This window comes from Neodiprion fabricii, chromosome 1 (genome assembly GCF_021155785.1).
Source record: "Neodiprion fabricii isolate iyNeoFabr1 chromosome 1, iyNeoFabr1.1, whole genome shotgun sequence".
NCBI lineage: Eukaryota > Metazoa > Arthropoda > Insecta > Hymenoptera > Diprionidae > Neodiprion > Neodiprion fabricii.
Window position 1 is genome coordinate 25,485,945 of NC_060239.1, and position 15,819 is coordinate 25,501,763.

Below are 15,819 nucleotides of genomic sequence, written 5' to 3' on the forward strand. Positions count from 1 at the left end.
GAGGCGCTTCCGATTGCTTGACTTATGTGATGATAGATTTTATGTTTGTATGTAGCCAAAATTCTAGTGATTTGCATGTATGTTTCTTGTTTTTCCAATCAGCTTAAATTTGATTCTGGTTAGGACTATTATAAGTCGTGAGAATTGGCTATATGCGAGCGAATTGGTGTAGAGGTCTCATATATAGACGAGACGTGGATAGGAATTCACGAGGTAAGTCATACTGGTTTATCATTTATTTCTTGAACCAGGATACTTTGATACAGTATAACTATTAATATCGGTAAATAAAACTACTGTCTTTCTTTGTGAACTTGCCTTCTGATTAACAAGGAGATTATCAGACCTCAGAATCACAGATTTCGCTCAAACTCCTAGGGTTGTTTCTTTGGACCAAAATGTGAAACTTCTGACGTGTAGTTGTATCCATTGGGTTTTCGTTCGCTAGATTTACAATATATCAGGCAGTCGAAAATGCGCAATTCATACTTCACTATGGCTTCAAAATAATAATATTTCTGTTTACACTTGAATCTATGAAAACGTGTCTGCGAAACTTCAAAAGGACAATGAAGATTAATATTTCAGGCGACAATACACAACAGGCTATTTCATTCACGAAAATACAATCAATTTTAAGCCAAGTGAAGAACGGCTCAATGCATGAAACTACATATCAGAAGCCCAATATTTCGAGGGAAAGAAACACCCCCAGAAGTTTCAGCAAAATTCGTGATCCGGAGGTCTGATACTCGCCTTGTAAGGCACAAGAAATTAACAACCTTATTTTCCCTTCAGTGACCGGGGCGATATTTGCACCATTTTAATTTAAGCAACAGTCATGACATCCTGTTGATCGATATCCTCCTCTTGTCAAGTTTCAGGAAAATGACTTATACGTGGCAAGGAATATTTGAAATATTAACCGAGGGCATGATTCTCTGTCGCGAAATTCGTAGTATGGAATAAGTAAAATATTTTCACTCATGTCAGATTAGATTTATCGACAGTGCTTCGTGCATACAAGGGGAAAATGGTGTTAATTTGTTGTTTTTACATTTTTGTTCTGCTGGCTCTCGAATTCTAATGGTACTTATGTATATACGTATTGTATAATAATTACTTGGTTGCTATTTTATTATAATAATTCTGGATATTATTCACCTTTTTCTTGTGAGTAGTGTACACCTGTGGCGACTAAACAAATAGGAAGTACTGCCGTGGTATTATATTCATGTAAATCAAATTAATTAAATTCAGGTGAAAACATGTTGAACAATTTCGAGATACAATAAACTATCTTCTAAATGGTTTTGGTAATTGATTTGAATTTTGAGACGTCGCATTGTATTATACGATTATAACTTATTTCTTGTACTTCCAGTTTTTGCGCAATTTTCATTTGAGTAGGTAAACACAATTTCTGTTATGTGGGTCTTAAGAACCATTATAAATACATAGAGACGTACGGCAGTTTTGACTATGGCATTCTTCGTTATTCTTTTTACGCTAAGACTCATTGCAATAGAACAAACATACATAGACCATTTGAGTCGTGGTGTAGCTAATCTAATTATTACATACAAAATTACAGCCCAATTAAGTTTGAATTTCTTACTATTGTGTAAAATTAATCAGACACTGATCTTAGAAATATAAAAATGTTGTTGAAAATTAATTCTGGTTCGAATTCTGTTATTGAAATATACTTGTTTTTTTATGCGAAAAGAAGTATGAAGTATTGAAGTCCCATGAACGTTGGAAATTAGAGTAGGAAATTTGTTGCCAAAGACATTTTGCTCATTACAGCGGAATTGGAAATAAACTCATATATGCTTTATCACGTGCAATGCTTCTATAAATACAGTTCCATTTTGTGAATAAAATTAGACCTTGTTAATTGAAATTAAATATGCATCCAATCTTACGGTTGCCACAAGTATGTGCGAAATAAAAAACTGTCGATATTCGTAGTTTCACAAACCAACGATCAGTGTCTAATTATTATAGATATAATCTGAAGAAAGTTTTGTTGAGCGCAAGACCCATTTTTTCTCAAAGCTGTGGAAAGTATCGTTTTTTCTTTAGAAGTACATTTTAACTTGAGTCACAAAATTGAATTTCGAATCAACGCAATGATTAGTTAGGCTGTAGCGGCGCCCTCATGTCTGTCTGAATTCTGTGTATGATTTTAAGCGTAGGTTTCATTTATGATTCCATGCTGCAATGAACGAGGGTCGGTATATTGTGTTTTCTTCAGATTATCCAGTATTATACTGACCAAAAATTGATATATTATGTAATCCATAAATGAAAAATATTGGGCCTCCTTTTGAAAATATCTGAAGAGGGGATAAACTTTTTGTATTAACACTGCTGCAGTGCTGTCAGGTTATAATTGTACGAGAGATTCAAGATGAGATAGTAATAATGTCAATAATAATTAAATCACCGTAAATTTCTTTCTTCAAATTCTTTTACTTCGTTTTTTGTTCTTTTCTATACATCAATATTCTCGACTTATTCGGACTTATTAATCAAGTGCAGTATTCACAGCCCATCCTCGCACTTAAATTTTAAGTATCGCTCAACCGACCAACAAACTATATCTCTAGGCTAACTCATTTTCGGAATAATTTCCTGTTACAGAATATCTCGAGGTATAAGCGGCATTACAGCGAATTGGCCAACTGGGTGCAGGATGTGAAATTGAATTCGAAAATATGATCTATATATTGCATACTACGTGAAGTGATTGTTCGAAAAGACACACATAATTTTGAACAATCCGCTCTATTGCCGCTCGAAACTGATACGGGAATGAATACCCGTATACAGTAAAAGAATTGATAATTCCTCTGAAAGGAATAATCCGCGCGAATTTCAAAAAACGCTACAGCTTATTGAGCGTATGTTACATTTTTTTCTATAACAGTCTTAGCATTCTAGTAAGATCTATTTATAAGAATACATCGCGCACCGCAAAGTGTCCTTCAGGTGTTTTCAACAATGATTTAAATAGTAATTTTAATAATATTAATAATAATAATAATATACTGATAAAAATAAAATGTGACAAGGTTTATTAACATTTTTTTCCCTTCCTCTAAAACCTGTGTCTTACGCTGAAATATACATCGTTGCATCTATATTCACGAGAAATAATCATCAATAAATAAATGTATCTTCTAAAATTACGATATTTCACTGAGCGTCTTTTTTTATATCAATATCTCAAATACCACATCTGTAGTTGTGTTTATTCGGAGATCTTTCTTTCTGTACATGGTACGTATAACAAAAAGTGTTATTAATGGTTTGGAAATTATAGTGGAAAAATATTTTACAGTAAACGAGGAGATAACAATTGCAAATCGATTTTACACCTCTCTCATGACACATAATATTTTCAGGTATATTTGGCACGTGTGTGTATTACATCGGAATCGTGAATGACGAAAATAATTTGGATATGATTTATGAGTATAAGTTTCGTCAGTTATTATCTAGCAAATGTTACGAATCCTATTTTAAAACTTGTTCGAGATTCTATCTGGATGACAAAAATTACGGAATGACTCAAAGGTTTGGTTTTTGTTTTTTTTTTTGTTTTTTCTCGTAGACGTATGCTAGAAATCGTTCAATGACGTTAATATGAAATGGTGGAAAAGAGAACGAGCACAAGAAAAAAAAATACATCAAAACAGTAATCGTGATAAAAGAAAAAAAAAAAAAATAACATACAAAATACATTAATAATAAATAATGCGGAAAGCGTGAAACCTATTCCTAATACGGCAGAATAAGGATAAATATACATAAAATTATTACGTGAATCGGTAAGTAACTTGTCAGAAATCGGCGAAAGTTATACATAGTCCAGACGATGGCATTACAAAAAGATCTAAAAACTTAAAACTACATTTAATAATTGTATCTTGGTAATTTACTTTTTGCCCTCTACGAATGAGTTTCAAGATCTCAAGCTAGCTTCAACTAAATATATATACCACGTTGATAAAAAAAAAAAAAAAAAAATAATGAAATTGGCCGCTCTCATTTCGGAACGATTTATCTTCAATGTACAAAGACGTTTACGGTGTCAAATTATGCAGGAAAAAAAGACTGCTTTCGCTTACGCGAATTGTGTACATATATGTGTCTGCATGCGTATACATATATATACACATACGCACATACATATATTACTAAGTATATCTGCAATTGATCTTGCAAGAGGAAAAAATTCAGTGTAAATGCACTTCACTATTATCATTTTTAACGCATCCATACCATATGTGGTGAGTCACGTAACATACACACAGACACATGGGGAGGCACACACTCGCACCGCAAGACTCTTATCCCAGCGAATGAGTCCGGGTTCAACGATTAGCCGATCCAAGGCAGCCATCAGCTGGGCTGAGGGGGAGTAAGTTTCACCAAAAGCCATGTGTAAAGTTGTAACTTTTTCTTATCCGCCAATTCGTACTGAAGATTGGTAAGACCGTCGGTTGCAAATCTCTTCTTCCCGCTCTTCAGGAACTCGTACCTTGACAAATAAAAAGAAGGTAAATAAATCGCTCATTCAGTCAATGACAGACGGTGGTGGTGAACTGGAAGATCGTAAAACGTTTTATCGTTTGCTCAGCAAACGTGTACGGCTACCGGATACCGTGATAGATTTATAGTAAGGATGAAGACAAGTAAAAAAACCGTCTCGGCTTGTCGCAGTATGTAATGTACATATGTAATTTACACCCACCTCTTTGGATTTGCCTTCTCCTTTTTGTGAGAGAGCATCTGGTATCTCGCGATATTTGCAGGATAACGCGATATGTGGAGACCGTGTGCCTTGATACGATTCGCCATGTCGTCGTCCTCGCCACCCCAGCCCCAATATACGTTACTAAACCCGTTCACCAGGCGAAATTGTTCCCTGGACATCGCTGATACACCACCAAATATGTCGGCGTACGGTAGTCTGCGAAACAACGGTAAGCAATGAACATTCGCTAATCATCACCGAGAAAGCAAATGTTTGACACGATGGGACGATTGCATGATACACTTATCGAAGTTCTTCAAATAACGAGGAGTAAAGAAAAAATATGTCCCAATCGTATCAGATCATTCTTATGGAAGTGTGAACATTGCCTTGTTGTTTGAAGTCCGTTGAGTCACGCTTCTGGAGCATTATTGACTGACAATGAACCGATTAATCGTAGATGAGCATAATCTGCAATCTGTATCAGACGTCGCGTCTCTGAATACAAGTGAAAAGAGCTTAGATAAGGTAAGGCTTACCTGTACTTGAATTTGTCGATCGCAACGGACATGTGCCTCGGCTGTTCTGGGCAAGTGTAGAGGTTTCGGTCATCTTCGGGCAGGAGATCCACGTCGTGAAATATGAAGCAATCGAAGGATCCCTCCTTCAGGGCTTCGACGTATCCGACGTTCATCAGCATGGCTCTGTTGAACTGCACGGTACCTGTAAAAGTCGAGTTCAACGACACATGTGGTGAATCTATGTATATCTAAAGTGACCCAAAAAAATATCTTTCAGAGCTTGAGGCGTTCTCTTCCTAAGTATAGCTTCAGAGTTTAGTCTGCCGAGTGTTTCCCAGGTATATAATCGTCCGCTTGGACATGGTGAGATACGCCAGAAGCGAAGTGCCTCGAACCTTGCAACAACTTTTTTTCACCAGATATCTATATCTATCTTGTCTGGGTTTAACAGTGAAACCGTCGTTGCGTCGTAGTCTGGAACTCTAGGCAAATACACGAAATCCGAACATGTAGAAACACGTCATGAAAATTTATCAAGCAGCGTATGTATTGTATAAACAGGCTCGTCGGGATCTCCGAGAATTATTACCAGAGTGTTCTCATTCGGAAACACAATCTTCGCGCACAATGTATATGCACATACATTTGTCTCTATATTTGCTGTAGAGCAATATCAGAACCCGGTTCCTACCTAGCTACTACCGCTGGAACTTCTGTCTCATTCGCTTCTAATGTATTCCTCCTTCGCGAGACCAAGTAGCGCGTGATATTGGATTTTCAACACAGCCTCTTTCGCTCTATCCACCTGCACCGTAGAACAGTGCTATCTACGCGTACGCGGACCTATCAAGGGTTCTAATATCTATTTTCCGAGTGTCGGGCGTGAAAGTTTTAAGAGGACTCGGTCGGTACCTTTAGGAACAAAGTTATTCCGGTCTCGATCCATGATTAAAACAATACTGAATCATGAACCTTCGCCTGAACCGTGAAAATACTAAAAGACACCCTGTATATTCCAGGGTATGTCAATCTTAAAGTGGACTCGAAGATTAAGTTTGCAATTTCATTCTCTAATCCGTGTAAAAAACCTGAAACACTAATTATTCTTAGAGCTATGCCATTAGTCATTTCCATGAGCTGTATTCTCGTACTAAATGAAAATCAAATTCAACCTAGCACCGGGGAATAATTGCCGCTCTCATACGCACATCGTGATTGGTAATAAGAAGTGTTTTTGAAGAATTATTCATAGTTCCATCTGGTAAACTCAATCTCGTTGCTTGTAATAGACGGTACGTATATCTTTTGCCCAGCGCAACGGTACAACACCCACGGAGACAGAATAGAGAGGAGACAGTGCCGGAGTACGAGAAAATGAGAAAATGTGAAAAAGCGAAAGAAGAATAAGAGAGGGAAGCAAGTCGGAGGCATGTTATTACACGTAATCTACTCGTCTAAGGTCCTCGGAGGAATTGCAGCAGAGGTCCTGGAGGTTGTTAATCACCTGGCGTTAGATAGCACAGTCCTTTGTACGATATACTCTAATCGCTATTACTAAACCTTCTGAACCTCCCACCAATGGCACAAAGCAACTCTACGCGAGTCGATGCTTTTTGTGACTCATCTAAGTATGCGCGTATATATGTAGTTTGCGCATGCCGTTACTCGGTCGAAACATCCTCTCACGATCAGACTCGGCGGCTCCTTAACCACAAGAAATATGAATTTTATACCTGAACTAGCAACGTCGTCGCGGGTATAAACTGGCCACCTCACAAAGAGCGTCGGGTAAGATGTGCCGGATTCCGCATTCATTGATCGTAATATACCGGAAGTGCCGCTGCCGCCTTTGTTGTTATACCGAACCAAAATGTTTGATAAAAATTAAATGCGTTCTTTTGTCTAGGCTCCATTGAATTCGTTGGTGTGGAAACCCTTGCGACGGTTGGAACAAATTTTTTTTTTCTTTCGGTTCGACCTTTCGGTTATGTATGTAATAACTGCTATAAGATCATCGATGCACTTGTAAACCAAATACAATATTTTGCTAGTGTTGATAATATATTGTCTTTTTTATTATCGCCATGCGGTGAAGAGGAATGCGGTGGTTACGAGCTGAGGAAATTCAAAGCCACAGGCGAGGCGGTTTGATTGTGTAAACATTTATACCAATCCAAGTCTCCGAGATGTTCTATATATGAGATCAAACGCGATGTTTACCGATTAATATGGCAAACCGGTTTTCGGAGATGGTCTAAAGTCAAGGTTACTCACATACACGCACACCAGGTTACAGTACAAATCATTACATCGCGTTATTTTGTTTAAACCTGTGCATAACGAGGAAGTGATCGCTTTCGAATATCGAGCGTAATCTGCGATTTTGCAATCCATTATCCAACAAAAAGATAATGCTGCTTCTCAAGTCGATTCAAATTCGTCCTTGCCAACGGAATTCAATCAACGAGATTTCGTGATGTCAAGAAATTCAAGAGATAAAACACTCTTCGATACACTCGCGATACATAAAGGAAAGAATATGGTGAAGCTTTCATTTGTGACGGCATTGGCATGCAGGGAACGAGATTTTTCAGGAGTACAAGTCGCGCGTTATCCACTCGTTAAAAGGAATCGATTACTTCAGAAGAGAAATTCCCTTTTTAGACTACAAATATTCATCTGTCCGGTTGAATCGAGTTGAAAAAACATAGTAATTCTTTTTAAAAGTTATTATAGCAAATGGGAAAAGATGTCGAGCTGCTTCTCTAGTTCAAGATGAGCTACAGTCTCGGAGCATCATAATTGAGTTTCGACGCCGTTTGTTATAAATTAAAGCTGAGTTAAAGCTGCGATGGAATTTCGGTTTCCTCCGTCATTCACACACTCACTCTCTCTTCTTTCCGCTTACTTTTGCTAAACTGCTACTCCGCTGTTATTTAACGCCATGAAGCATCATTACCGTTCTCTGTCACATGTGTTTGTTCAACATTGCCATGAGCAATAAATTATCTATCTATCTATCCATCTATATGTCTATTCATCTATCTGTCTAGCTATTTGTGTATATAACTATATTTACCAACGCGTGCATAAATCGTTTGTCACTTCGGCACAAGGTCGTAACAAGAACTCGGTAGTAGCACGATAATTGGCAACGACGCGTGCATATGTATACATATATACTATACTACATAGTTTAATAGAGAGCGCCGAACAGTTTAGCAGTATATCAATTGCGTAACGACGGATTATCTCTTTATTAGCACATTTTCACTTTCGTCACAATTTGTCCTCTTAGATCTAATTACCAGAACACAGATCATGTAACACTTGTTTCGAAGCTAGTAACTGAAGGCCTTCGACGCTAGTTTGATGTTGTTTCAATAATTTATGCACTCGCTAATTCATTGCTTATACATGCGTGTATATCTGTTGAATGACGTTATCATGTTCACAATAACGCTTCAAGCAAAAACTCGTAACATATGACACATCACAAACAATTTTATGACGAGCTTTATAAACGTGTTAAAAGTCTGGTCATACATTTATTTATTAGTTATTTACCAGTTAACTAACAACAGAGATCCTTTGACCAGATAGCGTATTTCATTTCATTAACTCTCAAATATTTTTTCTTTTCCATTCTCCAAGTTTTTTACTAATACAGTTTTTACTTTCCTTCGATACTTTTAGTTCCTTTAGTAATCGATGAAATGTATTTATAACTCTAATAAGCTACTAGTCTCAGAAATATAATCACGTATGCAATTATACGCAGAAGCAAAAACAGTAACTAACGGCGGCATAATATCCTATGGATTAATATTACAAGAAGAAAAAAAAGTAAGTCCTGAGATATGTAACCGAACTTGTCCGATACATGATGTAACCACTTGTGAAGGAATTGTCAAACGGTTTTGAGTATACATTTTTTGAGGTATAGCAAAATGAGGCGATTCCTCGATATCGAATGGATTATCTAAGCCGTGTAGGTAAAGCCGACATTCGAATTGGAAAATTTCGTATAAGAATCGCGAATAAACTAAAAAAAAAAAAAAAAAACTAGCGCATGAATTTTAATTCAATCGTTACCTAAACGGAGCCTAAATAGATGTAAACGTAGAGCGTACCTACAGGTACTGCAATGCGGCATTCACCCTTCCGTTTGTCCTTCTATTCCCCGCTGCCGAGGGTGTTACATAAAACAGATCTGCAGTCGCTTCCGGTTAATGGAAGGGTATTTCCGCGGTGCAACGCGTTCGCAATCTCAAGTGCAAGCTGCGACCAAAACTAAAAATAGTACCCCGGAATTAAAGCTGCAATGCCACTATCGGTTGGTAAAAAAAGCGCGGTCGATGCGAAAAATTAAAAAAGAAATGTCCGAAGATGTAATTGAAGTTGTGAGCACGAATAAATTTCGATCGAAAAAACCTTCCTCGAATATTTAAAAAAACACCGTTGATAGCAAATTTATGAACTTTAAAGGAACCGCGGTATTTTATGATCTTTACAGTTTTTTAAATTTTAGTGAATTTATACCTTACTTTCATCGCAGATCCTAGACCACCAAGCTTTTAATCAGCTGGTTGATTAATCAAAAATTATGTTATATTACCGTGAGATAGATTATTACAACTATCAACTATCATATGTTTTAGTGAAACAATTTTTGCCGTAATTGGAAATCTGTTTCAGGCAAAGGAGTGATTAATTAACGTAATTAAAATGAGCTATCATTCATCAAATTCGAACAAACGATACGAGTATGGTGTTAAAAAAAAAAAAAAACTTCAATAACGTTATCTCTACAAGGTTACGAATCGTACTTCATAATTTAATATCAGTGCTTAAATTTTTTTAAGTCACCAGGGGTTGTTTTTTAAACGAAATTAGCGCAATCAACTATAGTTACATCTGCTGCCGCATTTCCTCCGTTCCTTTTAGACCAACGGATAGCGGTAACACGTCCTTAAAGTTGCCAAACCTGAATGCAATTTCAATCTAATTATGTAAATGTGCGAAGCACTGCAGGCTGATTTGCAATAACGACCAGGCGGGCGTTTTATAAGCCAAGTAATCTAATGCCAAGAGGGATCGTAATTCCAATTTCGAACAACCGTCGACCTAATTGGCTTTGCGAGATATTTACTTGAGACGTCGTCCGCAATTACCCTGAGAAAGGAAAAGCTCGTACCGAAGTTGTTATGCGCGGAAAGAGAGAGGCGAATGCGAACGTCGGCAAATCCGAGACTATTTGAGTAAAAACTTGTCGCTACCCTTTGAGGAACTGGTGATAATTGAATTTGGATTGAACCTTTGAGGAACTGGTGATAATTGAATTTGGATTGAACCTTAATTATGACTCACCCTCTTGTTCCACTATAAAGATCGTGTAGTCGATCTGCTGGCGAAGCAGAACCGGGTGAAGGTTGTAGAGTAGAATTAATAGATGCTGAGCCCTGGCTCGATATGGCACCACGATTGCTACGCGATAACGAGCCTCGCAGTCCTTTGGGAAACCCCTGCCACCCATCTGGAGCCTAGCCGAGAAGAGCTTCTCGACCTCCGCAATCTCTGGAGGCTGTTTTGATATCGCCACTGGTCCAACTGAATGCATAAATTTGCAAGGGGTTAATAAAATAGGAGGAAAATTGTTCAAAGTTTATTATTTCAACAATTTCAAGGCGTAAATGTACAACACTGAGAAAGATCAACTGTTCGTTCGTGAAAATATTTTCTTTAAGCAACGAATATTTAGTACAAAAATTCATTTCGAGCGTCAGAATATTCTCCGAATCATTTTATTTTTATATCTCTAGCCAAATATGTTTGATTATTTTCGGGTGCTGGCAGACCATTTTCTCTCACATTTCCCCTACATGATATGAAAACTTCAATAAAGGTGAGAATAAAAGTTTAATCGAAGATCGAGGATGGAACGGGGCTTGAAGCCCGACAAATTCCAGGCCTAACCGTATAAATTTTCAAGATATTTCGAGGATCCTCTGCAGCTAAGAAACTGTCAAATTATCTGTATAACAATGTCACGCGAGGATTGGAACCCCTGCAGATAAATGGCTGGCATCCTGTGAGATTTTGTACATCAGTATTATCACTGGGGGTTCGTTAATGGATCAAGACTGACTCAATTTACCGGAAGTTTGTCCATGTCGCAGCCAGTGAGGGTCGAAGAAAAAATACAAAGAATAAAGAAATGAATTCAAAAAATCCCGCAGTATCCTTGTATATAAGAGAAGGTCACGAGGTAATATAAATATGACTCTTCTCCCTCGGGCGAGCTCATTATAAAATAACAGGTTTTACCCGCAGGAAGCTGTCTTTGCGCACCGTCACTGAAATTATGGTAGGTATGCAAGGTTACGGAATTACACTTGACACCTCGATATAATTTATCGAGATTTTGTGAATATTTTTAAGTAATTTCGATGCTTCACCTTGTGTATAAGTTAAGGAAAAAACTGTATTTTGTTCTTTCTTTTTTTAAACACGCATGTGCAAATGCCAATTCAATATATATATATACACATGACTTACACGACTATCCAAGGAATTAACTTCCATAATTACTTGGTCGATGCAGTTCGTTTATGATTTATGAAAATACACGAGAAAAGAAATAAATTTACCAAAGTGAATTCTTCACGGCATATTCAAGAAATAATAAGATTGACAAATTATTGGCGGGCTGCCGAAAAGGAAACTGAAACAGGATTTTGCCAATTAAATCGTAGTTTTATATCAAAGTGTTGAGTATCATGGAGAGTGTGCGTACGGAACCTTTAGCTATCGAATGTTTAAGCAGGGCTTTCATAGCTAGGCACAATGGCGATGGAAGTGTTCTTGCTGCACGTATTGGCGCTGGCAGCAAGGCGAACAAAGAAAAGCGTTCACGTTTGTTCGCGGAATAATGGAAAGTAATGTTTGATGTACAGAGAAGTTGTCAGGTGAGTCTATGCATACGGTAGGAAGTAAGGTTCTGTCGCGATCCTCTTGGCCGTGGAAAAGAAGGTACTCGAGAAAAGCCTGAGAAAAGTATAAAAATTTCTTTCGTCTTTACTTTCTACCTCTCGACTTTTCACGCTAAAGCCAATATATGAAAATGTGAAGCCTGAACAACGAACGTTGTAAGAGTAAAAAGTTACGGATATTTTTCTTAGTAACAAGCCTTTCGGAAAAATCAAAATTATTTGAGTGGTATACGTTTATGTTCGAATTGTACCGATTCGTACGACTCGTGATTTCATTGGCACTCTCAATGTCAGCATTCATTAGGGTTCGAAGGCACCCTCAAAAGTTAATTCGATTTTGAAAGCAGGGCCTGGTTACCAAACCTCCGCAAAAGTTTGCGCTGATCTTGGACCGAATTCGAATTTAAATTTGATTTATTTAAACGACTGTATTTACCAAAGCCAGAGTCATACGCTTCCTCGTAAAGCTTGTGATACAGCTAATTATAAGACTCTGAATTATGCCCGCCCTTTTACGAAAATCCACTCGATCTTTATGAGTAATGTTGGTTATTCATTTAAAAACGATCAGGTCAAATAAAAAAACATTTGCACTGCGAGTATTAAGCCGTAGAATATATTGCATAATTTTATTTAACAATAATGGATGTTAAGTGAAGTTACACAGAACGTGGTTATAGTCAAGTATACATACATATATCACATAACTGGGCGCGAAGAAGACACAGAGGGTACTGTGATTGGAAATGAGTGACACACCAAGTTAGTTAAAACAAGTTATTGAAACTGGGCTTTCATTTGACTACCCATCTGATATATTACCATATAATTTAATAGGCGCGAACATTCAAATATTCTCAACACGTAAATCTCAACATACTGAGCCAATACTGATTCGGTCCGAACAAGCCTTGCATGAACTTCGCCGAACACCAGAAACAAATTGACCGAACTACTGTCTAACTATTGAATTTTCTGGACCACTGTGACGTGGATGAAATAAGCAAATGCCAGCTATGCCACCTTTACTTTACTGTAATATACGCTCTATTTTTTTTAATTTTGAGCTTTGCTCAGAAAAAATATTAACCCCTTGATGTAACCCTAGTCAGGAACTTGACCGTGTGATTATGCTTATAGCGTGAATACACGGTTACGTGGCAGCACCATTTTTTTTGCCGTTAAATCGTTACTCTTGTACAATCTGAAACCACTCTGACATCGTGAAAATCTTTGAAACAGTCTGAAATGTTTCTAGAAATTTGTTCCATGCTTGGAATTCGAATTGCACGCGTCAAGACCTTACTCAGCTTACTGATTGCGTTATGAATAATTTTCGACGCTGTCATTTTTAAACACTTGAACAAACAGGCTGAAAGAGTAAATGAAATATTGTGCTCCAGTTTTGTCAGAGTCGTCATAATTTTTTTTCGAGCATCTAGATGAGCTCTTCCGTTTTTTTTGTATAAACAATAAATTTCAACAGTCTGGACAATTATACAAAATGAACAATGTCGACACATGGGGTAAATCAGTTTAATGAGGCGATTGTGCATTTAGCCTCTCGAAAATACAACCTGGATGATGTTCATTAACGGTGGAGGATTTATCTTCAGAAGCGATATTTCATCGAACTTTGGCCCGGAATACCTTGTCGAGGAAGATGTGATTCTCGTAGTCTTAAACTATTGCCTGCGAGCATTAGGATATTTGAGCACCGGTGACACGGTGGCTTCCGGAAATTGGGGCTTGAAGGACCAGGTCCTCGCCCTGAAATGGCCTCAGGCTAACGTTGAGTACTTTGGCAGCGATCCTGATCAGGTGACGCTGTTTGAACCAAGTTCAGGCGCGGTTTAAATTCATCTTGTGACTATGACGAATATCACGATTGGTAAGGGCAAATTCAGTTGACACTCAGATACAAAAGGTACTTATGGCGGGGTTTTGTTTCTTTGCAACGAGTCTTCAGCCAAATTGTAACGGCTCAAGGCCCATATCCTTCGTAATTGAACGACGTTATTGTCATGAATTCCTATGTATACAATGCTAGCCACTCACCAATTGCAATTTGTTGATCCTGGTCGTTCGATTTTTTTTCAGATTCAAAATGTAATCTGAAGCATGCAGATTGATTTGATAGTAAAAAACACGACTATTTCAATAATCAAACCTGTAAACTTGAAAATTAATCCGGGAGATCAAAAGTCACCAGGTCAAGGACCTGGACAGCCAGAACTACGGAGCGCTTATCCTGAAAGTCGAGTTTCACCAGGTAGCGGACCTGGAGCGCACGATTCAGGAAGTAGAGAACCCGGTACTCGAAATCTGCGGAGCGCGATTCTCATACGTCCGTTCTACTGCGCGGTTGTTTCCAGACTGAGGAATTCGGCTGATTTTCGTCGTCGACGATTACTATAGATCGATGACGTCAAGAGAGAAAAAATTTTGGGTGACGTCACTGTCTGAACATCCGACCATCCAAAATTTGTTTTCGAACTTCAATACTATGTATGATGTATGATGTATGATGTACGATGTATAATGATTATATTATTAATTCAAAGTGATTCGTTCCACCTTTTCTGCATATTCTATAACGTATAATAGCAGTGCAGCTTTCAGACTTACACACTGTACATGGGGGGTGAAAAATATAACCACCAAGTCCTTTTATCAGGGTCTCATTTACGTATTCAAATTAATCTTTACATTGCCCTACGAAATACTCGCGGTACGTTATTAATTATAATATTATGCGCTGCTCGGTAACTGATTTTAGCTATAGTTAAACTTCGAAATTTAGACATTTTGTATCCGGCAGATAAACGATGAATTTGATTGTCAGGTACAAGCACCGATTTCCAAGATTGTAATGATGTAATATAACCGATCACTTCATCTTCTCACGATCTCTCAAACATGAATAGTTTATTATACATCTCGATGTTTATTATAGTCATAGGTATTTTCCTACGTATCCAGTATTTTGTAAAGTGCTCGATCAACTCGCGAGCAACGTATACGGACGTTTCTCGACCGCATTTGGCACAATGTCTTTCCCTCTCCTGATCCAAGCTTCCCAAATATCTAGAAAGAGACTTCACCTCGAAAAGCTTGCAATTTCGACTTACCCAGGTTCGGAGGGAAGAGTGGACAGCGAGGCATTGTGGCCGGGTCAGTGGCGTTCGCATTTCCGACGACCAAAGTTTCCGAATGGTTCCGGTCACCCACGGACGGTCGTCTCCTCGGTCTTGGGCGGATTTTCGGCCCGTTGTTGCGCCAGGATTGCCGGAGCTGTTGTCCCACCCGCGGAGGCATTTCCAGAGCCGGCGGAAAGACTGGCTGCGGTAACTGGACCGTATATGATTAATCCCGGGGATGATTTTTGTACGTGTGCCCGGCGTACCTGAAACAGGAACGGAGGAGAAAAAGATTTAAGAGAGAAAATCATCGTCACCTGTTTCGAAGCAGAGGCCAAGGTCATATACGAGGATAGATTTTTAACTAAGGTTTTTTAGCGGTTGGTATAGGCAAAAAA

General features: G+C 38.1%; 1 protein-coding gene across 1 annotated transcript; it reads right to left on the minus strand.

Annotated features, from left to right (window-relative positions):
• Window positions 1-221: 221 nt before the first annotated feature.
• LOC124174400 (beta-1,4-N-acetylgalactosaminyltransferase bre-4-like) lies at window positions 222-15,689 on the minus strand. Its single transcript, XM_046553532.1, has 5 exons — window positions 15,413-15,689; window positions 10,660-10,899; window positions 5,308-5,491; window positions 4,766-4,984; window positions 222-4,552 (listed from the first exon to the last, which is right to left on the minus strand). Exons 1-5 carry the CDS (start codon window positions 15,597-15,599, stop codon window positions 4,414-4,416), a joined length of 969 nt encoding a protein of 322 aa, XP_046409488.1. The 5' UTR covers window positions 15,600-15,689; the 3' UTR covers window positions 222-4,413.
• Between the last annotated feature and the right edge of the window lie 130 nt (window positions 15,690-15,819).